Source organism: Procambarus clarkii, chromosome 34 (assembly GCF_040958095.1).
Source record: "Procambarus clarkii isolate CNS0578487 chromosome 34, FALCON_Pclarkii_2.0, whole genome shotgun sequence".
NCBI lineage: Eukaryota > Metazoa > Arthropoda > Malacostraca > Decapoda > Cambaridae > Procambarus > Procambarus clarkii.
In genome coordinates, this window is record NC_091183.1 from 20550996 (window position 1) to 20578161 (window position 27166).

A 27166-nucleotide genomic window follows, 5' to 3' on the forward strand; every position below is an offset into this window, starting at 1 on the left:
AAGTAATCATGATGATACTGTGTTGTGATGTCAAGTAACAAATCGTTACAAGTCACAATGACCCAGAACATTCTCATCACAGTGGATTCTCAGTTACTTTAAATTGTGTGATTTAATTCTTAATTTGCTGTAAAGGCTATTAATAATAACATTATTTCGTCTAGAGTATCTGAGAGTTTACAAAACTTTAAGACTTAGTAACATAAACATTACATGTCATAGCGACACCAGTCCCAGAGTTTATTGTAGGCTTTATTAGTCATTAACTTTAGATGATTTCCAATAACATGTTCCATTCAACATGAATTTCTTTGCAAGACTTAAGTTTCTTGTATGTCCTTAAAAATTACGGGACATCCATTATGTGTGTACTAACATACTAACATATTAACATTAATACTAACTTCGGGATAGGTATGTCAGTACTCAACATTGCACTGCGACCCGAGAAATCTCCCCCCGGAGTTATGTTGGAAATTTCCAACACTAATACAATACTATTGTATTATAATAAATGAGTATTAAAATATACTAACTACAGTAGTTACTAAAACTTACTAACAGTAATGTTCACATAAACTAACTATTATATCTGCATATGGATACTGGAATTCTTACGAAACCAAGCACCAGTAATGCGTCAGATTATATCTAGTTAAACACATTTATAGCCAGTGTGTTAGAGAATTGAATGTGATTCTCTAAAACCATCAGTATTCTGTGTGATAATTATTTGTGGATAACATAACTCCCAAATAATTCTAAATCGAGAGTTTTTAGTTACAATTGTTATCAAGTAAGAAATTTACCGTCACGCGTGAATGCCATGGAGAAAACTAAAATCTTCTCCATTTCTTGTTTACCACCATAAGACGAAAGAGAAATAATATTTAATTCCCTAGAATTACAACCCAGTCTTTATTAAAGTCTTTCAGCCACAATTGCGCGAAATAATAATATTCGTGATAAATAATTTCTGTGGTATTCACCACAGAAATTATTTAAATAAATATATTAGATATTTATTAGATAATAATATAATATATTAGATTTATTAGATAAATAATTTCTGTGGTATTCACCACAGAAATTATTTATCACGAATATTATTATTTCGCGCAATTGTGGCTGAAAGACTTTAATAAAGACTGGGTTGTAATTCTAGGGAATTAAATATTATTACTTTCTCGTCTTATGGTGGTAAACAAGAAATGGAGAAGATTTTAGTTTTCTCCATGGCATTCACGCGTGACGCGGGTTGAAGAGGAAGGAGGGACGCCATTGTGTGTGTGTGTGGTGTACTCGTGTTGCAGAATTGAGCAACAAAAGTCGTGGCGTCAGAGTCTGAGACACGTGACGTTGAGATTATCAGCAAGAATTACACTGATACTCAACCCAGAATGAATTATTATTGTTCTACGTGATCTGCAGTGCTCGGTCAAGTAATAACGCGTCGATATTCAAGCCAAGCTATCAACCACGTGTACGACATTGTGGAAGTTTGAGCCTGAGACGCGATACCGGCAGGCTTCAGCATAATTTGCACCTTTCGATAAGTATATAGTTCTTTTTTGATGCATCATTAGAGATTGTATATGTCGTGGGCAGCCTGTCGTTATATCGAACGACTACAAAAAATCCAACGTTAGTACCGCACTAATTTTTATTTTATATTTCATGAATATTGAGATTTAAGTAGCCTAGTTCAATGCTACGTAATATCCCTAAAATTACAGCTCGTATGTGAGGAGTCAACGAGCTGTTACCTACATTCGTGTTATTCACCTCTAAGGGCTTCTATGGGGAATTCCTGAGATCACGAGGACGAGGCGTGAATGATGTCATAGAAATCGTCTTAAAGCTAAGACTTTTTGTACACATTTAATTACTCCAATTTTTGCTATTTGTTCATGATTCTATCTACTTGAATACTCGTCATGTACACTGGAGATAATATGTGTTTATTTAGATGATTACTTTCTAATGCTAATAATCTTTATAATTTCTGGTGGTAATCTCCTATTGATTCTTTAATATTGTGGTCACAATATTATTTATCAAACAATGAACTGGTGTACGAACCACACTAGTTCCTAGACGTATATGAAGTTCTAGCAATACCCCCCCAATGTAGGTGTTTGAGGCTCTGAATTTAGTTAATTAACCATACAGCCCATTAATTATTTAAGTGATTATGCTTTCTAATATTTATCCATAGACACTGGTTTTTCCTTGTGTTTCTAATGATCACTTTTTATTAGTTTTCCTCTTTTCTTAAAAGTGGGTGGTCCTACGTAATTGATTTCATTAATTTAATAATTAAATAAATTGAGTCAAGCCCAGATATCCCACAATGTATAGATATATTTGTATATATTAACATAGCATAGAAAAGACCTACTTAAGATAAAAAAGACCTACTACATCTTATTTGGAAGCAAATCTACAAATGCAATTCAGCTTCAGATAGACAATGTAAACATTAGCTATTAAAATGATGGAAAGTTTCTCAGCCTATTCCTAGACAAGAGACTCAACTTCAGTACCCACATACAACACATAACTAAGAATGTCTCTAAAACAGCTGGTATACTCTCCAAAATCAGATATTATGTACCTAACTCTGCTCTCATCTCTCTATATTATGCACTAATCTATCCCTATCCTAATTATGGTATCTGTGCTTGGGGTTCAACCACTGCAAACCACCTTAAGACCATCATCACCCAGCAAAAATCTGCTATCAGAATAATAACAAATTCTGCTTTCAGACAACACTCGGCCCCCGTGTTTAACTCCCTAAACATGCTAAATATAATCTCACTCCACAAATTCTCTTGTCAACTACATTTACAAAACTTTGTTCTTAAATGCAAATCCTGCTCTGAAACTCTCCCTGGACAGATGTAATAGGACCCATTATCACCACACCAGAAATAAATATCTCTTTGATATCTCCAGAGTCAAACTTAATCTGTGTAAACACTTTAGGCAAATAAAGGGACCCAGTCTATGGAACTCACTCCCTATTGAATTGAAAAGCTGTCTAACTTTTGCGTCATTCAAAAACAATACTAAAAAGTACCTAATTTCATCTTCATAGATTTTTACCTTTTGCTTTAAAATTGCACTGTATCTATTGCTACCCAATGTCCCAATCTTTATGTACCCAATCCGAACATCTTTACCATTGTGATCATTGCTGTCTTCTTATATGTGCTGTCAATCTGCTGTATGGTGTCTATTAATCATGTTTAAATTACCAATCAAGCTGTCAATGTAATCAATCAGAGCTTTAATATACCAATGTGCTTTAATATACTTACTAATCTCTTTCATCTCATTTTTTTCTTGCAATGTATTTATCATTTTATTAATTCTGCTAGAATTTACCTACTTAAAATTATTTGTTATATTAAGGACCTACCCAAAACGCTGCGTGTACTAGTGGCTTTACAAGATTGTAAATACTATGCTATGTATTTTCACAAACCCAATGTACCTTCTTGTATATAAATAAATAAATAAATAAATAAATAAAATAAAATAAATAAATATTGGCAGCGGGTTTTCATTTAAATATGTTTCACTGAATATGACTGCATATTTTGTGTTGATTATTGATTTTTTCTTGTTTAGGGCCTCTATCCCTCTGACTAGTGCTCCTGCATCTTTATTTAACTGGAAGAGGATTTCTCTCAAAGCCATGTGTTCGAGGTTGACTAAAATAATACAAAATTACATGTAGACTGTATTATTCATATTATAATTTACACAACGTTTCAACCCAACAAGGTTCATTCTCAAGTGAGGAGAGCGTAGGGAACATCAGATTTATACCACTGGAAGGTCAGGTTAATTAAATTAACAAAAAACTAAATTAAATGATGAGAAAAGCGAAAGAAAGAAGTAACGGTAAAGTGAGGTGATGGGTCAATAAACTAAACGTGCAAAGATAAATCAGGAGATTAGAACATAGGTGACCAGAGTGAGCAGATCTGGACATGGCGGATCTTCCAAGAAGATCAGGAGTGTTGACATATTAATACTGGCTAATGTGAGGAGAGTTGCCATCTGACAGAATATCAGATGGCAGTTTTAAAGCAGTGTTTATTTCTCCTCCCTTTCATTTTTCTTTATGTTGTTTTGGGGACTACTGAGCCCACTCATTAATGACCGAGTGCCGGACTGGACAAGAATAAATACCTTTACATTTGAAGAAATTATATAGCCGCAGGTGAGTGTAAGTCAGGTTGGCGACCTTTGAGGTATATCCTCATGTGGTGGACAGGCCGGCCTTGTTAAGCTTAAGTGTTCGTGTCTGTGGGCACACTAGCAGGAAGACACGGGAGTGGTCAGCCTACCTTAATCACCAGGGAGTAGTAGTAGGGATGACAGCGCAAACGTGATTGTTTTTTTTTTAAATCAAGTTTAAGGTCTTTAGGATTTTTTATGGGGGAAATTTGAGGCCAAAATCACATTTAAGGTCTTATGGATTTCTTATGGGGGAAATTTGCGTCAAAAATCACATTTAAGGTCTTAAAGGTTTCTTATGGGGGAAATTCGAGGCAAAATTTGTGTTTATGGTCTTAATGATTTCTTATGGGGGAAATTCGCGTTTGTCGTCTGTAAGATTTCTTATAGGAGAAATTAATAAAAATTCAGAGTTCAGTTTTTATGAAAATATTTCAGCTTTCATATGATCATAGAAGTTTGTTAAGAGTTCTTATGAGAGAAATTCAAAGTTTTCCAGAGATCAGTTTTATGAAAATATTTCAGAGTTCATATAATCATAGGAGTTTATTTACGAGTGTAAGGACAACATTTTGAAAAAACACCATTTTCAGAGAATATTGTCATAGAAGTTTTGCTAAGTAAAATAGACATCTTAGCCATGATTTTTAGTTTGTGTATCCATTTACAGCTGTTTCATCTGTAAAGACCGAAATTGAACAGAGACCAGTTTAAACACCAAAAATTATTCAGAGACCATTTGAAGATCGATTTTCTTCAGAGTCCATTTACAACCAAACATATGACAGAGACCATTTGACGACCAAAATTTACTGAAGTTTAACAGAAATTAATTTAGACCCAAATATGACAGAGACCATTTTAGACCAAATAATTTTAAGGAATATATAAGACCGAAATGAGGTAGAGATTATTTTAGATCCAAATATTGTTAGAGACCGGTAAAAGACCTTTTGAAGCTGTGTAAGAATCCTCTGTTTTACACGAGTGCGGGCCAATTATTGACAGCAGGAAGTTTTTTTTTTTCGAAATCAGTAAACTATGGTGAAATGTCTTGCAAAGTTTGTTTTGAAAATATTTATCAGTGTAGATGGGCGGCAGTGCCAAAAATCGTCGTGCGGTGTCTGAATGTGGCTCTGGCATGCTGTTCCCTTTTGAATTCTGGCGACCCCAATGAGTCTATGCTCATTCTGTACCATTACATATTCACTCTTGTCAATTTAGGTGAGGTTGCCACAAACATGTGGCCTCCTACTTTGAACCAACAGACAAATAGATAAACAGACACAGATAAACAATTTCACTTTAGTGTAGTTGAGTAAAACAGTTACACAAGAAAATCACAAAAGCATGATACATCATTGAGAAAAACAATTAGAGTAATTTATGGCACTCAAATCCTCGACCTGGGTATTCCCAAGCACATAGGATGCCAAATCTTATGTGCTATGTCAATGAGCACTTAAGGTGTGCAAGGTTATTTATAAAACCTGGATTGGTTTCAGTAGAGGCCTACAGACGTCCTGTGGAATCCCAGGGTGTATAACTTATACTATGGTATAGTCGAGAGGTAAGGTACATGACTTGAGCATACTCATGTCAAGGGTTTGAATCCCCTCATTGCTCCATTTCATATTATCAGTAAAGTGATTATTGACGTTTTGGCCACAGTGAGGGTGAGGAGCCAGGCGAGGCGCTGGCCATATACCGCCTGTCTTACATGTGGTATTCCGCGACGGGTTGCTTCACTGTGATCATTGTGGGGATGTTGGTGACGCTGGTAACTGGTAAGCAAGACGTGCGGGTCGTCGACCCTCGCTGTCTCTCCCCTGCCGTGATATGGTTCAAGAACTGGCTGCCAGGTCTCAGTGGTCTCGGAGAAGATTATGTGAGTATCTCCTTCAAATCTTTTAATCACACTTTCATCCCTTCCAGCTATTTCACTGAAAAAAATATATAGTACTTAACATAATACATGATCGAAAAATAAAAATAATTCCTAAATATGGAATTTATGGTCATATAATCAAATTTGCTTTGTAGTTTGTTTTTTGACTTAATACTTACATGTGTAAGCACAACTGTATTCACCTACACAGTGAGGACTATATTATTTTAATTTCATCATTACTTAAGATCAGAAAGATATGTACACCAAAAGGTACACATAGCTTCACGGTGTACATTTATTAAGATAAGAATCACTTTGATCTTAATGAGTGATCAGATCACTCACACCCCAGATGTGACTCGAATCCAGACAACTGAGTTTTCAGTTGCATATATGCCTGGAGACCGTTCAGACTTGTTCACATTTGTATTCCTCACGTGTGCCCCAAAGAATGAGGTGATTTGATAAAATACCATGCCCAAGATTACCCTTTTCTCAATGTATGAGGTCAATTTTTTTTTATTGGAGTTAAAATTAACGTAGATATATGACCAAACCTAACCAACCCTACCTAACCTAACCTAACCTATCTTTATAGGTTAGGTTAGGTTAGGTAGCCGAAAAAGTTAGGTTAGGTTAGGTAGTCGAAAAACAATTAATTCATGAAAACTTGGCTTATTAGGCAAATCGGGCCTTGCATAGTAGGCTGAGAAGTGCATTCTGGCTACTAGGTACGAGATATATATATATATATATATATATATATATATATATATATATATATATATATATATATATATATATATATGTATATATATATATATATATATTGGTGTATACTGGCAGCAGGTTTTCTTTCAAACATGTTTCATTGAATATGACCGCATATTCTGTATTTATTATTTTCTGGTTTAGGGCTTCTATCCCTCTAACTATTTTCTTAGCATCAGGGCTTAATTGAAATAGGAGTTCTCCAAAACTCATTTTCGTACTTTTAAGGTGAAGAAAAGAAGTGATTTACTATAGAGTGTATTACACTTATTTGTATAATTTGCACGACGTTTCGAACCTCCATGGTTCATTCTCAAGTGAACAGATCTTACAATACTAGTTGATTTTATACCCGCATTATGTATCACTTGATACATAATGCGGGTATAACTGTTCACTTGAGAATGAACCATGGAGGTTCGAAACGTCGTGCAAATTATAGAAATAAGTGTAATACACTCTATAGTATATCACTTCTTTTCTTCACCTTAAAAGTACGAAAATGAGTTTTGGAGAACTCCTATTTCAATTAAGCCCTGATGCTAAGAAAATAGTTAGAGGGATAGAAGCCCTAAACCAGAAAATAATAAATACAGAATATGCGGTCATATTCAATGAAATATATATATATATATATATATATATATATATATATATATATATATATATATATATATATATATATATATATGTCGTACCTAGTAGCCAGAACTCACTTCTCAGCCTACTATTCAAGGCCCGATTTGCCTAATAAGCCAAGTTTTCCTGAATTAATATATTTACTATAATTTTTTTCTTATGAAATGATAAAGCAACCTTTTTCTCTATGTTTGAGGTCAATTTTTTTTATTGGAGTTAAAATTAACGTAGATATATGACCGAACCTAACCAACCCTACCTAACCTATATTTATAGGTAAGGTTAGGTTAGGTAGCCAAAAAAAGCTAGGTTAGGTTAGGTTAGGTAGGTTAGGTAGACGAAAAAACATTAATTCATGAAAACTTGGCTTATTAGGCAAATCGGGCCTTGAATAGTAGGCTGAGAAGTGCGTTCTGGCTATTAGGTACGACATATATATATATATATATATATATATATATGTCGTACCTAATAGCCAGAACGCACTTCTCAGCCTACTATTCAAGGCCCGATTTGCCTAATAAGCCAAGTTTTCATGAATTAATGTTTTTTCGTCTACCTAACCTACCTAACCTAACCTAACCTAGCTTTTTTTGGCTACCTAACCTAACCTAACCTATAAATATAGGTTAGGTTAGGTTAGGTAGGGTTGGTTAGGTTCGGTCATATATCTACGTTAATTTTAACTCCAATAAAAAAAAATTGACCTCATACATAGAGAAAAGGGTTGCTTTATCATTTCATAAGAAAAAAATTATAGTAAATATATTAATTCAGGAAAACTTGGCTTATTAGGCAAATCGGGCCTTGAATAGTAGGCTGAGAAGTGAGTTCTGGCTACTAGGTACGACATATATATATATATATATATATATATATATATGTTGTACCTAGTAGCCAGAATGCAGTACTCGGCCTACTATGCAAATTCCGATTTGCCTAATTTGCCAAGGTTTCCTAAATTTATATATTTTCTCTAATGTTTTTTCTTATTCAATGATAAAGTTATCCATTTCATTATGCATGAACAAATTTTTTTTAATTGGAGTTAAAAGTAACGTAGATATATGCCCGAACCAAGCCAACCCTACTTACCCTACCTAAATTGTTTTCTATAAATTTTGCCCCAAGGGGCGAGTTTATTGGGCAGCGCCACTCATCTTGTGAGTGGACATACCGCCATAGCAGCATGTAAAACATTCCCCAGTAGGAAGAAAACCCGCTGGGTTGTTCTTCCTGTCAATTGTACCCAGACACAGCTGGGACTTGCTTAACTGTCTCAAGTGAACAGCTCCTCAAACAAGAAGATTAACATCTATCAACCCTTGAAAGCTTACGTTATCTTGCGGGTGCAAAATGGGGAAATCTTTTAAGAACAGCATCAATATTTGACAAATAGTGTTTTCCTAACTCAAATAATGTGGGGTGTATTATTCTACACATACTTCTCATGTCTCTCAGGTGTTCACATTCACGTAGATAGTGATCAAGGCGGTGTCCATCACTCTCACCACAGATTCTGCAACTTCGCTGATCAACTGTTGTTTCCATTCCATATCTCCATGGATATTTGTATCCCAGACGGATTCTCGCTATTACTGATTCTCTCCCTCGTCCTCCTACTCCTCTTCGGCCATAATAATTAGGATTGCCAGCTGCAACCATATTGTACGATCGTACAGATTCTCTGGTTTGTGCTTCTATCCTCCTTTCTTCAGTTACCTTGTCACAGTGATGTTGCCTGACAATACCTCTAATTTGTAGTAGAGTCTTGGGTATGAAGTATTCAATATGGTCTCCTTCAGCGCCTTCAGCAGCCAGCACATCTGCTCGTTCATTCCCAGATATTCCAACATGGGAGAGGATCCACAGAAACTTGATGACTCTTCCCTAATTAGTAAATACTCTCACAGCTCTCTTAATTTCAGCGACTATTGCAAGATTTTCTGCCCGATTTTTACTTAGGCTTTGCAGTGCTGCTTTTGAATCGGTGCAAATCACTGCACCATTAGTGTTCCGTTCAAGAAACCTTAACGCCATAACAATGGCGGTTAGCTCTACTTGCGTTGAAGAGGCATAGTTCTCAATACGTGCTTTTTCTTCATTTCTGCGTTGGAAAGTATTATCCTTGATTACCGTGTTTGCTGCACCAGCCCTGCCATTGATAGGATTAGATGACCCGTCAGTGTAGATTTGATCTATTTCATCTCCGGCTTCTTTATAAATTTCCTCGAGATACTTGTGCCTCATTTCTTGTGGTAACGTGTTGGATTTTTTCATTGCCATTTCATTGATGATAATCTTGCATGAGTCATCCTCCCAGGGAGGTAACCTCTCTACAAGCAGCAGCTCACGGGCTTGCTCAAGCAGGTGAAGCTCTTCCAGGTAGCAAACTAATCTGTGATGCCATTTTTTGCTTCTCCTGTTTCCCCCTGAAAGTAGCACAGAGCTCAGTTTTTTCTTAGCAATATCATTGTAATGGGGATCTCTGGCTATCCTGTTGCAAGCTTAGCATTCAGCTCCTTAATTCTGCTTTTAACACTGGGAAGGGACAACTCCTCTCGTAGATTAGACATTTTGGCAGTTCTTGGAACTCCAAGAAAGATTGTCATGGCTTCATTTTGAATGCTTTCAAGCCTTTTCATATCGCTTTGGGAGTAGGTGCACAGAACTGGTGCGGCATAGTCTATGACGGAGTGCACATAGGCTGTGTATATCATTTTAAGCACGGCAATAGTGGCTCCATGTCCATTCCAGGTCATAGCTTTCAGTGCCCTGAGTCGACTTTTGCATGTGCCTATGAGTTGATTGAGCTCCTCTTTCTTCCCCTTGTTAGAGCCGACAGTGACGCCAAGGTACCGATATTGGTCAACCCATTCAAGTGTTACACCATTAATTTGCAGTTCTTCATTTGCTATTCGCTTGTGATGGGAGTATTCCTTCGTCTTGTTTGTGGAGAGAGTGAAACCGAGCTCAATGCATTTCCTTCCAAGGAGTTCAATGGACTGTTCAATTTTTCCCAAGGTGGGAGCTTGTATTAGGACATCATCTGCATATCCCACTTGTTGTGTTCCTTCCGGAAAATCAATATTTGCAATGGCGTTCATAAGTACATTGAATGTAGGTCTTAAGACTTCGCCTTGGGGGATCCCGAGTTCCATATTCATTGTTCTGGAGACTGCTCCATTGAAGCAAACCTTGGCTTTCCTCCCTGTGAGGTAGTCTTCAACCCATTTCATGAGTCTCCCCTTGACACCCATGCATGCAAGCTCGTCCAGGATCGCAATTCCATGTGCTTTGTCGTAGGCTCCTTTGATGTCAACAAATACAGAGTACCTAGCCGTGTCATTAGCCAAGTAATTAACTATACAATTTGCTGTGCTCCGTCCTTTAACAAATCCATTGACCCCCTCTCCTAAGCTGCCTATTTTGTGCAACAGTCGGTTTAGGATGATCCTTTCAAGCATCTTGCAAGTGCATGACACGAGACTGATAGGTCTGTAATTAACAGGATCATTGGGCTTCGGTATGGGAACAATTATTGCGTGTTTCCATTGTATGGGCAACACTCCACTTAGGAATGACTTGTTAAACAGGTGGAGTAGTGGAATCCCAGACACTTCACACAGTTCATTAAGTATGTCGTAGGTGACGCCATCTTCACCGGGTGCAGTACTTTTACCCTTTTTCATAGCGCCCCTTACTTCCTGGCTGTGATTGGTTCCCCATATTCATCATCACTAGACAGTGCTCTTGTTATCCTAATTCTTCTGTCATCATGTCGCAGGAGATGTTCCCTGCTGATTTCTACAGGGAGGGAGGAGGAGGATGCTGCGTCACTCCACTTGTGAATTACTTCCTCAGCCTTACCCTGGGGGTCTTTGTGAGCCGCAGGCCGGGCTCTGCCCCCCTAAGCTATCTGAATTTTTGCCCACACTAGTCTTGCAGATGTTTCCCGTCCAATAGAGCTAGTGAACTCAAGCCATTGTCTTTCCCGCTCTTTAATCTTCTCTTCCCTGGCTACTTGACACACAGTTTTATACAACTCTTGGTTACTTTCAGTGGGATGTCTCCGGTACTCTCTACTCATGTCTCGCACATTTGCGTTAAGCAACTTTATGTAATCGTTCTCATACTATTTTATTTTCTTCCTCTGAGGGTTACTTCGCCCAGGCATATGGCGCGGAACTCTGAAACAGCTCTCAATTTGGTGATTAAGGTCATCAAGAAATGTATCAATGTCTTCTGGGATTTGGTATTCCGTGAACCAGTCACTCGTCCTGTTTATGAAGTGCGGCCTCATATCTGGTCCGAGTGATAACCTTTTTCTTTTATTTGTCTCTTTCCTTCTCTTGCTCATGTCGACGGTGGTAATCAGTGCCTAATGGTCACTACATAAACTGTGCACAATGTGTGTACTGGCATCCGTGCCTTGTGCATTCAGCAGGAGAACATAGTCTAATCTTCCTCCTCTGAGGTGAGTTGGCTGTTCATCACCCAGGACTCTAAGGTTTTCACTTCCCCTGACATAGAGTGACAGTTTCCGTCCATTGGCATTGGGCTGATGACAGTTGGGACCAAAGTGTGGGTGTCTGGCATTAAGGTCACCGACCAGCAGGGTAGGTTCCTCATTAACAAATTCAGGCAGTGTGTCAAGGTCAAGTTTACTCTGTGGGACATATAGATTGATTATATGTAGAGCATTATAGTTTAAGTAAAGGGTTACTCCCAGTGATTCAAACTCATCCCCCATGTGCAGGTCATCAATAATCTGTGCGGGAATGTTGTTATTTACAAAAGTGATAAGACCCCGTTTCCTTTCCCCAGCGGGCAGGGAGAACTTCCGATAACCGCTGAATCTTGGTTTGAAGTCATCACCTACCAGTGTCTCCTGTAGCACTATGACGTCAGTTTGGTGTTCACAGACGTACTGTATGATGTCATTAATTCCATTGCGAACTCCATTGCAGTATAGTGAGATGTTGTTCATTGTGGTTATCCATTTTGAGGTTGTTTGTACTCACCTACTTGTACTCACCTAGTTGTGCTTGCGGGGGTTGAGCTCTGGCTCTTTGGTCCCGCCTCTCAACTGTCACTCAACAGGTGTACAGGTTCCTGAGCCTATTGGGCTCTATCATATCTACACTTGAAACTGTGTATGGAGTCAGCCTCCACCACATCACTTCCTAATGCATTCCATTTGTCAACCACTCTGACACTAAAAAAGTTCTTTCTAATATCTCTGTGGCTCATTTGGGCACTCAGTTTCCACCTGTGTCCCCTAGTGCGTGTGCCCCTTGTGTTAAACAGCCTGTCTTTATCAACTCTGTCAATTCCCTTGAGGATCTTGAATGTGGTGATCATGTCCCCCTTAACTCTTCTGTCTTCCAACGAAGTGAGGTTTAATTCCCGTAGTCTCTCCTCGTAGCTCATACCTCTCAGCTCGGGTACTATTCTGGTGGCAAACCTTTGAACCTTTTCCATTTTAGTCTTATGCTTAACTAGATATGGACTCCATGCTGGAGCCGCATACTCCAGGATTGGTCTGACATATGTGGTATATAATGTTCTGAAAGATTCCTTACACAAGTTTCTAAAGGCTGTTCTTATGTTAGCCAACCTGGCATATGCTGCTGCTGTTATCCTCTTGATATGAGCATCAGGGGACAGGTCTGGCGTGATATCAACCCCCAGGTCTTTCTCTCTCTCGGACTCTTGAAGTATTTCATCTCCCAAGTGATACCTTGTATCTGGTCTCCTGCTTCCTACCCCTATCTTCATTACATTACATTTGCTTGGATTAAACTCTAACAGCCATTTGTTCGACCATTCCTGCAGCTTGTCCAGGTCTTCTTGAAACTTAAAGCTGTCCTCCTCTGTCTTAATCTTTCTCATAATTTTGGAGTCGTCAGCAAACATTGAGAGGAATGAGTCTATACCCTCTGGGAGATCATTTACGTATATCAGAAACAGGATAGGTCCAAGTACAGAGCCCTGTGGGACTCCACTGGTGACTTCACGCCAGTCTGAGGTCTCACCCCTCACTGTAACTCTCTGCTTCCTATTGTTTAGGTACTCCCTTATCCACTGGAGCGCCCTACCAGTTACTCCTGCCTGTTTCTCTAGCTTATGCATCAACCTTTTATGGGGTACTGTGTCAAAGGCTTTCCGACAGTCCAAAAAAATGCAGTCCGCCCACCCTTCTCTATTTTGTTTAATCTTTGTCACCTGATCGTAGAATTCTATCAATCCTGTAAGGCAAGATTTACCCTCCCTGAACCCATGTTGATGGGTTGTCACGAAGTCTCTTCTCTCCAGATGTGTTACTAGGTTTTTTCTCACAATCTTCTCCATCACCTTGCATGGTATACAAGTTAAGGACACTGGCCTGTAGTTCAGTGCCTCTTGTCTGTCACCCTTTTTGTATATTGGTACTACATTAGCAGTCTTCCATATTTCTCGTAGGTCCCCCGTTTCCAGTGACCTACTATACACTATGGAGAGTGGTAGGCAAAGTGCTCCTGCACACTCTTTCAATACCCATGGCGAGATTCCATCCGGCCCAACAGCTTTTCTCACATCCAGCTCCAATAGGTGCTTCTCGACCTCATCTCTTGTAATTTCGAACCTATCCAAGGTCACCTGGTTTGCTGCCACCTCTTCTAACGCCGCGACATCTCCCTGTTCTGTTGTAAAGACCTCCTGGAACCTTTTGTTGAGTTCTTCACACACCTCTTTGTCATTCTCTGTGTACCTGTCCTCGCCCACCCTAAGTTTCATCACCTGTTCCTTCACTGTTGTCTTCCTCCTGATGTGACTGTGTAGTAGCTTTGGTTCGGTCTTGGCTTTATTAGCTATATCATTTTCATACCTTTTCTCGGCTGCTCTTCTCACACTGACATACTCGTTCCTGGTTCTTTGGTATCTCTCTCTACTTTCTGGTGTTCTGTTATTACGGAAGTTCCTCCATGCCCTTTTGTTCTGCTCCTTTGCTTTCATACATTCCTTATTAAACCACGGATTCTTCCTTTGCTTCTCTGTTTTTTCCTGTCGGGCTGGGACAAACCTGCTTTCAGCCTCCTGACATTTTTGGGTGACATAGTCCATCATGTCTTGTACGGACTTGGTTCCGAGTTCTGTGTCCCAATGTATATCCCATAGGAATTTATTCATTTCCTCATAGTTTCCCTTTCGGTACGCCAGCCCTTTGGTTCCCAGTTCTTTTTTGGGGGTGATAATTCCCAGCTCAACCAGGTACTCAAAGCTCAATACACTATGATCACTCAATTCCAAGGGGGCTTCCAACTTAACTTCCCTTATATCCGACTCATTTAGGGTAAATATCAGATCAAGCAAGGCTGGTTCATCCCCTCCTCTCATTCTTGTTGGTCCCTTGACGTGTTGACTTAGAAAGTTTCTTGTTGCCACATCCAGCAGCTTAGCTCTCCATGTGTCTGGGCCTCCACGTGGGTCTGTGTTCCCCCAATCTATCTTCCCATGGTTGAAGTCTCCCATGATTAGAAGTCTGGATCCGTTCCTGCTAGCCACAGAAGCTGCTCTCTCTATTATATTGATGGTGGCCAAGTTGTTTCTATCATATTCCTGCCTGGGTCTTCTGTCATTTGGTGGGGGGTTATATATGACTACTTTTATAATTTTCTGTCCTCCAGTTGCTATGGTGCCTGAAATGTAGTCACTGAAACCTTCACAGTTCTGAATTACCATCTCTTCGAAACTCCAACCTTCTCTTAGTAGCAGAGCTACACCACCTCCTCCTCTCCCTTCTCTCTTTCCTCACTACATAGTAGCCCTGTGGAAACACTGCGTTTGTTATGATTGTTATGATGATGATAGTTGTTTGTAGTCAGCTGCACGTGTGTAATTATTATGTTCACATGTGTCATCGTGTATTCCATGGTGTTTGGTGTTACTGTGGACACTGGTGTTACAGTGTGTACTGGTGTTACTGTGTGTACTGGTGTTACTGTGTGTACTGGTGTTACTGTCTGTACTGGTGTTACTGTGTGTACTGGTGTTACTGTGTACACTGGTGTTACTGTGTACACTAGTGTTACTGTGTGTACTGGTGTTACTGTGTGTACTGGTGTTACTGTGTGTACTGGTGTTACTGTGTGTACTGGTGTTACTGTGTGTACTGGTGTTACTGTGTGTACTGGTGTTACTGTGTGTACTGGTGTTACCGTGTGTACTGGTGTTACTGTGTGTACTGGTGTTACTATGTACACTGGTGTTACTGTGTGTACTGGTGTTACTGTGTGTACTGGTGTTACCGTGTGTACTGGTGTTACTGTGTGTACTGGTGTTACTGTGTACACTGGTGTTACCGTGTGTACTGGTGTTACTGTGTGTACTGGTGTTACTGTGTGTACTGGTGTTACTGTGTGCACTGGTGTTACTGTGTGTACTGGTGTTACTGTGTGTACTGGTGTTACCGTGTGTACTGGTGTTACTGTGAGTACTGGTGTTACTGTGAGTACTGGTGTTACTGTGTACACTGGTGTTACTGTGTGTACTGGTGTTACTGTGTACACTGGTGTTACTGTGTGTACTGGTGTTACTGTGAGTACTGGTGTTACTGTGTGTACTGGTGTTACTGTGTGTACTGGTGTTACTGTGAGTACTGGTGTTACTGTGAGTACTGGTGTTACTGTGTGCACTGGTGTTACTGTGTGCACTTGTGTTAGTGTGTGTACTGGTGTTACTGTGTGCACTTGTGTTACTGTGTGTACTGGTGTTACTGTGTGTACTGGTGTTACTGTGTGTACTGGTGTTACTGTGTGTACTGGTGTTACTGTGTGCACTGGTGTTACTGTGTGCACTTGTGTTAGTGTGTGTACTGGTGTTACTGTGTGTACTGGTGTTACTGTGTGTACTGGTGTTACTGTGTGTGCTGGTGTTACTGTGTGTACTGGTGTTACTGTGTGTACTGGTGTTACTGTGTGTACTGGTGTTACTGTGTGCACTGGTGTTACTGTGTGCACTGGTGTTACTGTGTGTACTGGTGTTACTGTGTGCACTGGTGTTACTGTGTGCACTTGTGTTAGTGTGTGTACTGGTGTTACTGTGTGTACTGGTGTTACTGTGTGCACTGGTGTTACTGTGTGCACTTGTGTTACTGTGTGTACTGGTGTTACTGTGTGTACTGGTGTTACTGTGTGCACTGGTGTTACTGTGTGTACTGGTGTTACTGTGTGTACTGGTGTTACTGTGTGTACTGGTGTTACTGTGTGTACTGGTGTTACTGTGTGTACTGGTGTTACTGTGTGTACTGGTGTTACTGTGTGTACTGGTGTTACTGTGTGTACTGGTGTTACCGTGTGAACTGGTGTTACTGTGTGTACTGGTGTTACTGTGTACACTGGTGTTACTGTGTACACTGGTGTTACTGTGTGTACTGGTGTTACTGTGTGTACTGGTGTTACCGTGTGTACTGGTGTTACTGTGTGTACTGGTGTTACTGTGTACACTGGTGTTACTGTGTACACTGGTGTTACTGTGTGTACTGGTGTTACTGTGTGTACTGGTGTTACTGTGTGTACTGGTGTTACTGTGTGTACTGGTGTTACTGTGTGTACTGGTGTTACTGTGTGTACTGGTGTTACTGTGTACACTGGTGTTACTGTGTACACTGGTGTTACTGTGTGTACTGGTGTTACTGTGTGTACTGGTGTTACTGTGTGTACTGGTGTTACTGTGTGTACTGGTGTTACTGTGTGTACTGGTGTTACTGTGTGTACTGGTGTTACTGTGTGTACTGGTGTTACTGTGTACACTGGTGTTACTGTGTACACTGGTGTTACTGTGTACACTGGTGTTACTGTGTGTACTGGTGTTACTGTGTGTACTGGTGTTACCGTGTGTACTGATGTTACCGTGTGTACTGGTGTTACTGTGTACACTGGTGTTACTGTGTACACTGGTGTTACTGTGTGTACTGGTGTTACTGTGTACACTGGTGTTACTGTGTGTACTGGTGTTACTGTGTGTACTGGTGTTACTGTGTGCACTGTTGTTACTGTGTGTACTGGTGTTACTGTGTGTACTGGTGTTACCGTGTGTACTGGTGTTACTGTGAGTACTGGTGTTACTGTGTACACTGGTGTTACTGTGTGTACTGGTGTTACTGTGTGTACTGGTGTTACTGTGTGTACTGGTGTTACTGTGTGTACTGGTGTTACTGTGTGTACTGGTGTTACCGTGTGAACTGGTGTTACTGTGTACACTGGTGTTACTGTGTGTACTGGTGTTACTGTGTGTACTGGTGTTACTGTGTGTACTGGTGTTACTGTGTGTACTGGTGTTACTGTGTGTACTGGTGTTACTGTGTACACTGGTGTTACTGTGTACACTGGTGTTACTGTGTGTACTGGTGTTACTGTGTGTACTGGTGTTACTGTGTGTACTGGTGTTACTGTGTGTACTGGTGTTACTGTGTGTACTGGTGTTACTGTGTACACTGGTGTTACTGTGTACACTGGTGTTATTGTGTACACTGGTGTTACTGTGTGTACTGGTGTTACTGTGTGTACTGGTGTTACCGTGTGTACTGATGTTACCGTGTGTACTGGTGTTACTGTGTACACTGGTGTTACTGTGTACACTGGTGTTACTGTGTGTACTGGTGTTACTGTGTACACTGGTGTTACTGTGTGTACTGGTGTTACTGTGTGTACTGGTGTTACTGTGTGCACTGTTGTTACTGTATTTACTAGTGTTACTGTGTGTACTGGTGTTACCGTGTGTACTGGTGTTACTGTGAGTACTGGTGTTACTGTGTACACTGGTGTTACTGTGTACACTGGTGTTACTGTGTGTACTGGTGTTACTGTGTACACTGGTGTTACTGTGTGTACTGGTGTTACTGTGAGTACTGGTGTTACTGTGTGTACTGGTGTTACTGTGTGTACTGGTGTTACTGTGAGTACTGGTGTTACTCTGAGTACTGGTGTTACTGTGTGTACTGGTGTTACTGTGTGTACTGGTGTTACTGTGAGTACTGGTGTTACTGTGAGTACTGGTGTTACTGTGTGCACTGGTGTTACTGTGTGCACTTGTGTTAGTGTGTGTACTGGTGTTACTGTGTGCACTTGTGTTACTGTGTGTACTGGTGTTACTGTGTGTACTGGTGTTACTGTGTGTACTGGTGTTACTGTGTGTACTGGTGTTACTGTGTGCACTGGTGTTACTGTGTGCACTTGTGTTAGTGTGTGTACTGGTGTTACTGTGTGTACTGGTGTTACTGTGTGTACTCGTGTTACTGTGTGTGCTGGTGTTACTGTGTGTACTGGTGTTACTGTGTGTACTGGTGTTACTGTGTGTACTGGTGTTACTGTGTGTACTGGTGTTACTGTGTGTACTGGTGTTACTGTGTGTACTGGTGTTACTGTGTGCACTTGTGTTACTGTGTGTACTGGTGTTACTGTGTGCACTGGTGTTACTGTGTGCACTTGTGTTACTGTGTGCACTGGTGTTACTGTGTGCACTTGTGTTACTGTGTGTACTGGTGTTACTGTGTGCACTGGTCTTACTGTGTGTAACTAACCTAACCTAACCTCTGTTTACCTAACCTAAACTAACATAACTAATTCAATACTTTATGTTCCTAATTTAATATAATAATAATAATTCAAATAAACCAATTGGAAACAATTGTTTTTAAATTAACGAAAATCACTCGGCATTTTAGGAAAATCGGGCCTTGCATAGTAGGCCGAGAAGTGCATTCTGGCTACTAGGTATGCAATATATATATATATATATATATATATATATATATATATATATATATATATATATATATAAATATATATATATATATATATATATATATATATATATATATATATATGTCGTACCTAGTAACCAGAATGCACTTCTCAGCCTACTATGCAAGGCCCAATTTGCCTAACAAGCCAAGTTTTCATGAATTAATTGTTTTTCGACTACCTAACCTACCTAACCTAACCTAACCTAACTTTTTTGGGTACCTAACCTAACCTAACCTATAAAGATAGGTTAGGTTAGGTTAGGTAGGGTTGGTTAGGTTCGGTCATATATCTACGTTAATTTTAACTCCAATAAACAAAAATTGACCTCATACATAATGAAATGGGTAACTTTATCAGTTCATAAGAAAAAAATTAGAGAAAATAAATTAATTCATGAAAAGTTGGCTTATTAGGCAAATCGGGCCTTGCATAGTAGGCTGAGAAGTGCGTTCTGGCTACTAGGTACGACATATATATATATATATATATATATATATATATATATATATATATATATATATATATATATATATATATATATATTATTAAATATGACCGAAAAAGTAAGATTAATAATTCTAACACGAATTTTCTCAATCTTTCGTACATTTCGCTTCACTGTTGGAGGTAAATCAAAAATCACTTCTCCAAAATTCATTTTTATTTCTAGTCTGACACGACACGGGCGCGTTTCGTAAAACTTATTACATTTTCAAAGACTTCACAAATACACAACTGATTAGAACTTACGTATTCTCTGATTTTATATCTACATTTGAGTGAGGTGGGAAGGGTGATGTGGCATTAACACAAGACAGAACAAGGGGGGATATTAATAGGGTATTAAAAGTATCAACACAAGACAGAACAGAAACAATGGGTATTGAATAGAAGTGTTTGTAGAAAGCCTATTGGTCCATATTTCTTGATGCTTCTATATTGGAGCGGAGTCTTGAGGTGGGTAGAATATAGTTGTGCAATAATTGGCTGTTGATTGCTGGTGTTGACTTCTTGATGTGTAGTGCCTCGCAAACGTCAAGCCGCCTGCTATCGCTGTATCTATCGATGATTTCTGTGTTGTTTACTAGGATTTCTCTGGCGATGGTTTGGTTATGGGAAGAGATTATATGTTCCTTAATGGAGCCCTGTTGCTTATGCATCGTTAAACGCCTAGAAAGAGATGTTGTTGTCTTGCCTATATACTGGGTTTTTTGGAGCTTACAGTCCCCAAGTGGGCATTTGAAGGCATAGACGACGTTAGTCTCTTTTAAAGCGTTCTGTTTTGTGTCTGGAGAGTTTCTCATGAGTAGGCTGGCCGTTTTTCTGGTTTTATAGTAAATCGTCAGTTGTATCCTCTGATTTTTGTCTGTAGGGATAACGTTTCTATTAACAATATCTTTCAGGACCCTTTCCTCCGTTTTATGAGCTGTGGAAAAGAAGTTCCTGTAAAATAGTCTAATAGGGGGTATAGGTGTTGTGTTAGTTGTCTCTTCAGAGGTTGCATGGCTTTTCACTTTCCTTCTTATGATGTCTTCGATGAAACCATTGGAGAAGCCGTTATTGACTAGGACCTGCCTTACCCTACAGAGTTCTTCGTCGACTTGCTTCCATTCTGAGCTGTGGCTGAGAGCACGGTCGACGTATGCGTTAACAACACTCTTCTTGTACCTGTCAGGGCAGTCGCTGTTGGCATTTAGGCACATTCCTATGTTTGTTTCCTTAGTGTAGACTGCAGTGTGGAAACCTCCGCCCTTTTCCATGACTGTTACATCTAGAAAAGGCAGCTTCCCATCCTTTTCCGTCTCGTAAGTGAAACGCAGCACGGAACTCTGCTCAAATGCCTCCTTCAGCTCCTGCAGATGTCTGACATCAGGTACCTGTGTAAAAATGCCGTCAACATACCTGCAGTATATGGCCGGTTTCAAGTTCATGTCGACTAAGACTTTTTGCTCGATGGTACCCATGTAGAAGTTTGCAAACAGGACACCTAGGGGAGAACCCATGGCGACCCCATCTACTTGCTTATACATGTGCCCATCCGGGCTCAAGAAGGGTGCCTCTTTAGTACAAGCTTGGAGTAGTTTCCTCAGAATACTTTCTGGCATGTCAAGAGGAGTACAGGCTTGATCACGATACACTCTGTCGGCTATCATTCCGATTGTCTCGTCCACAGGTACGTTGGTAAACAGCAATTCTACGTCCAACGAGGCTCTTATCCCTGTGGCCCGTGTGCCCCGCAGTAAGTCCACAAATTCCTTTGGAGACTTCAGGCTGAAGGCGCAAGGAACATAAGGAGTCAGCAGGCCGTTGAGTCGCTTCGCCAGTCTGTACGTGGGTGTGGGTATCTGGCTAATGATTGGCCGAAGTGGGTTTCCAGGCTTGTGCGTCTTGACATTTCCATACGCATATCCAGGTTTATATTCCCCAATGATCTTTGGCAGGTGGAGTCCGGATTTCTTGGCGTTCACAGTTTCGATCAGTTTGTTGACCTTTGCTTTTAATTCGGCTGTAGTGTCCTTCGTTACCCTTTGGAACTTAGTTTGGTCAGAGAGTATGATGTTCATTTTCGCCAGATATTCGTCTTTTTTAAGAATGACATATATTGGCGACTTGTCACCTCTCCTGACAACTATCTCCTTGTTCTCACGAAGGCTTTTAGCTGCCGCTTTAAGCTCGGGGGACAGTATGGTGCTTCTGTAGTTGCCTCGATTCTTTCCTCCTTCTGCAATAAGTTCTGCTTGTAAGGTATCTTTGGTAGTGACCTTCTTTTGTGTCTCGAGGTCGAATATGTCGTCCAACAGAATTTCCAACTCTACTTTCTCTTTGCCAGAGAAATCCTAGTAAACAACACAGAAATCATCGATAGATACAGCGATAGCAGGCGGCTTGACGTTTGTGAGGCACTACACATCAAGAAGTCAACACCAGCAATCAACAGCCAATTATTGCACAACTATATTCTACCCACCTCAAGACTCCGCTCCAATATAGAAGCATCAGGAAATATGGACCAATAGGCTTTCTACAAACACTTCTATTCAATACCCATTGTTTCTGTTCTGTCTTGTGTTGATACTTTTAATACCCTATTAATATCCCCCCTTGTTCTGTCTTGTGTTAATGCCACATCACCCTTCCCACCTCACTCAAATGTAGATATAAAATCAGAGAATACGTAAGTTCTAATCAGTTGTGTATTTGTGAAGTCTTTGAAAATGTAATAAGTTTTACGAAACGCGCCCGTGTCGCGTCAGACTAGAAATAAAAATGAATTTTGGAGAAGTGATTTTTTATTTACCTCCAACAGTGAAGCAAAATGTACGAAAGATTGAGAAAATTCGTGTTAGAATTATTAATCTTACTTTTTCGGTCATATTTAATAATATATGTCTACAGGAAAGACTGCTACCAAAATATACTAATATATATATATATATATATATATATATATATATATATATATATATATATATATATATATATATATATATATATATATATATATATATATATAGGGAAGGGAGTACAACCTCTGGCTGGAAGAAGGGGGACCCATAGCTTCGGAGGAAACCACACATAACGCATTGGAGGGAATGTAGGTCCCCTCCAATACAGTTTCTGTGTGCTTTTCTCCTACCACCCCCTTCCCTTTTTTTTTTCTTTTTTCCTTTATTGTGTATTTAAAGGTTACAAAACATACAAGACAAATGCCTAAAGGTTATGGATCTCTTGAAGCTCCTCCGCTTCTGGACAAGAACCGAGGACGCAGCAAGCATTTCCCCTCTGGATCGCCACACTGAGACGCTGAAATAAAAAACTGGAAGCCCTTGGGTCTCTGGTGACGTCAATGAGCTTGGAACCCAATTCCTTGAGAAATCCCAAGGCACTCTTGCCCCAGGAGCCATGCGTCTCAGACGCTATGGGAACAAAGAGGTATTGACCTCTTGACCTATATATTGTATATATATATATATATATATATATATATATATATATATATATATATATATATATATATATATATATATATATATATATATATATATATATATATATTTTTTTTTTTAAACATATAGGAAGGGAGTACCACCTCTAGCTGGAAGAAGGGGGACCCATAGCCTCGGAGGAAACCACGCATAACGCATTAGAGGGAATGTTTAGATCCCCTCCATTACAGTTTCTGTGTGCTTTTCTCCTACCACCCCCTTCCTTTTTTATTTTTTGTGCTTTATTATGCATTTGATGGTTACAAGATATACATGGGTTGATACAAAAATAATAATGCAAAAAGGTGCTTAAAGGTTATGGATCTCTTGAAAAACACAACAATGGGAAACATTGATGAATGTCACAGATGGGTTCGATCATTGTTGCAAGTCAAACACTTCTTCGAATTCCTCTGAAGTTGGACTAGTGCCCAAGACGCAACAGGCTGATTGAGAAAATCAGTTTGGTCATGGTTAACCGGCCACAGGCATCAAATATCGTCCCTATACTATACCAAATTCTCTGGTATATACTATACCAAATATACTCTGGGTATGATATTTGTTGAAAAAAATCCATGTACAAATTGCTCAAAACCGGGGAGAAGGGAATACCCATCACCATGCTTGTTTATAAAAAAAATCATTAAACCTTAAATAATTTTCTGTTATACACAATTTAATGAATTCAATAATTTTGTTAGTAGGTAAAGTTAAATTATATTCAAGGAGTTCATCTTGTAAGAACGCCAACAGGTTATCAACAGTATTTCTAGTAAACAGAGCTGTCACATTAAAACTCACAATTCGTTACATCAAAACTCACAATATGGTGTACGGGTCTTAACTTAATAGTAAAGTTACTAATTGTCCAGATAGGTTTATTCAAGCGTTCTACCTTCAAAAAAGATAACTCTCTTTACATCGCAGAAGTTGATAAGTCCATCTCTGTTGTCATCATGAATAAGGATGATTACGTCCAAAAAAAAAAACTGTTATTGGATGATAGAGACACCTACTTATAGACTTATCACCAACCAAATTTAGCACGTGACAATAATATATATATATATATTAATTAATTTAATTAATTAATAGAGACATTACTGTAAAAGTTATTGCAAATTTTAACACAACCTAAAATCTTGCCCATGAACTATAAGAAGTTCATTCGTAAGTTTTTAAGACGTTCCCCTTCCTTACCGTATCTATATGGTCTTATTAAAACGAACCCAATAATCATGCAAGACCTATTATTAGTTCTGTGGGATCTGTGGCAGACTTTCCAAATGACTTGTCCAAGTATTGTCCCCAGTAGTAGGCTCGATTTCCAACTCACATAACAAACAATTTGAACTTGGTTAGCAAGCTGTCTGAGTTGAAGTTAAATTTGGATTTTAAATTTGTGAGTTTTTATGTGACTGCTCTGTTCACTAGAGTTCGTGTTGATGACCTGTTGTCTTTCTTCTGAGATGAACTTCCTAAAAATATATTAACTTTACCTTCTAACACCATTGCTGAACTCATAAAATTTTGCATAATGGATAATTATTTCATGATCAATGATTTTTTATATAAACAAACATTTGACATGGCAATGGGTAATCCCCTCTCCCAAGTTTTGAGCAATTCGTACATATAAAATTTTTAAACAAATATCTTACCCAGAATTTTACCCTCGATTTTGGTATGGTATAGGTACGTTGACGATATTTTATGCCTGTGACCGATTAACAATGACCAAACAGATTTTCTCGTTTAGCTAAATTCGCTGGTTCCGTCAATTTGAGTCACAATGGAGAATAAAGAGAATGGTGTCCTGCGTTTTTTAGACATCATGATTCATAGTATCGGTAAGCGTTTCAAATTCAATGTGTGTAGGAAACCTACCAGTGCAGGCTTGTATGTTCATTATTATTCTAAACATCATAATCAGGTTAAGAAAGCAGTATTTTCTGGAATGTTTCTCAGAGACCTGAGAGCTTGCAGCCCGGATGTTTTGGATGAAGAAATAACGAAAATATTGGAAATTAGGAAGAAGTTAAAATACCAAAAACCTTTCTTGGATGTCGCGTTTGGGGAAGCAAAAAAGATGTTCTACAAACATGCTCCCGAGTCTAGACAAGAACATTAAAATTCGCTGGTTTTACCATATTTTGAATGACTAGAAAAACTTGCCACAGCCCTGAAAATCTTTAATATTAATCCAGTGTTACAAATAATAATACAGTTAAGTTAATTTTATTATGAACTCTCACCCATCAGTAGCAGGTTGTGTGTTCTCCATCCCTTCCTTGCAATTAGTGTTCATTTGTTTACATCGGCCAAATCTCTTTCCTTACGCAAAAAACAACATTCATATGCTATTCGCACAGCCCAGCACTCTAGTGCATTGTATTTACATTCCAGTTTATGTAATCATTCTATCGTCTTCAGAGGGGCCAAATGTATTGTTAGAAGTAAGGGTTTCTTTCAACGAAATTTTATTAAGTGGTCTCTGATCAAACAATGTAACAACAGCCTTAACACTATTGCGTGCCTAACGCGATGCCTCCTGCGGACCTGAAGGTATGATGAGGGTTGAGTGTGAACTTAATACAACACAAAATTGTTTATACTCTTTTCAGCTTTCTGACCTTAATTGTCGTTCTACGTCGTTCAATTTGGTATCACATTGTTCGCAATAGTATGCTCTACGGGAATATTTGCTTATAAGAACAAATATTAGATCAACGTTACCAATAGTGTAAGATAAAATACATCATCATGTGAACAACACCTGTTTTTCTTAATTGTTTACATTCATTATTCATTCCCGACATTGTTTATGATACCCTATCATACGTTTTTGTGTTGCTTCCTTCATATGTGTTTGTACCACAATATCATGTATATATATATATATATATATATATATATATATATATATATATATATATATATATGTATATATATATATATATATATATATATATATATATATATATATATATATATATATGTCGTACCTAGTAGCCAGAACTCACTTCTCAGCCTACTATTCAAGGCCTGATTTGCCTAATAAGCCAAGTTTTCCTGAATTAATATATTTACTATAATTTTTTTCTTGTGAAATGATAAAGCAACCCTTTTCTCTATGTATGAGGTCAATTTTTTTTTATTGGAGTTAAAATTAACATAGATATATGACCGAACCTAACCAACCCTACCTAACCTAACATAACCTATATTTATAGGTAAGGTTAGGTTAGGTAGCCAAAAAAAGCTAGGTTAGGTTAGGTTAGGTAGGTTAGGTAGACGAAAAAACATTAATTCATGAAAACTTGGCTTATTAGGCAAATCGGGCCTTGAATAGTAGGCTGAGAAGTGCGTTCTGGCTATTAGGTACGACATATATATATATATATATATATATATATATATATATATATATATATATATATATGCGAACAAGCCTGAATGGTCCCCAGGACATATGCAACTGAAAACTCACAAAATATATATATATATATATATATATATATATATATATATATATATATATATATATATATATATATATATATATATATATATATATATATATATATCTGTACTTTCTATCCAATGATGTTTGTAGAGCATCAGTTGAACAATAATTAGGTAGAACTCCTCCATTTCCTCTAGAAAAAGGCTCCCTGAATTGGCTCAACCGATGTTTCATAGGTGGAGGGGGTATGGGGAAGCATCTCCATATTCCATACTTGTCAGGCTTATTTGGATTATAAACCATGAAAACTAGACGTGACATTGTCATGACATTGACATTGTACCTTCATCCAGACTCAGATTTTTCT

The 27166-nt window shown here is 38.7% G+C and overlaps 1 protein-coding gene across 1 annotated transcript in view; it reads left to right on the forward strand.

The window, feature by feature from the left end:
* The window catches only part of LOC123762009 (sodium-coupled monocarboxylate transporter 1), a 299587-nt gene extending 276961 nt beyond the window's left edge, over nt 1-22626 (forward strand). Inside the window, exons 11-12 of the mRNA XM_069335749.1 lie at nt 5926-6142; nt 22175-22626. Coding sequence (XP_069191850.1) covers nt 5926-6142; nt 22175-22210 — 253 coding nt within the window. The 3' untranslated portion in view covers nt 22211-22626. The remainder of the gene's footprint in view (nt 1-5925; nt 6143-22174) is intronic.
* The last annotated feature ends 4540 nt before the right edge of the window (nt 22627-27166 follow it).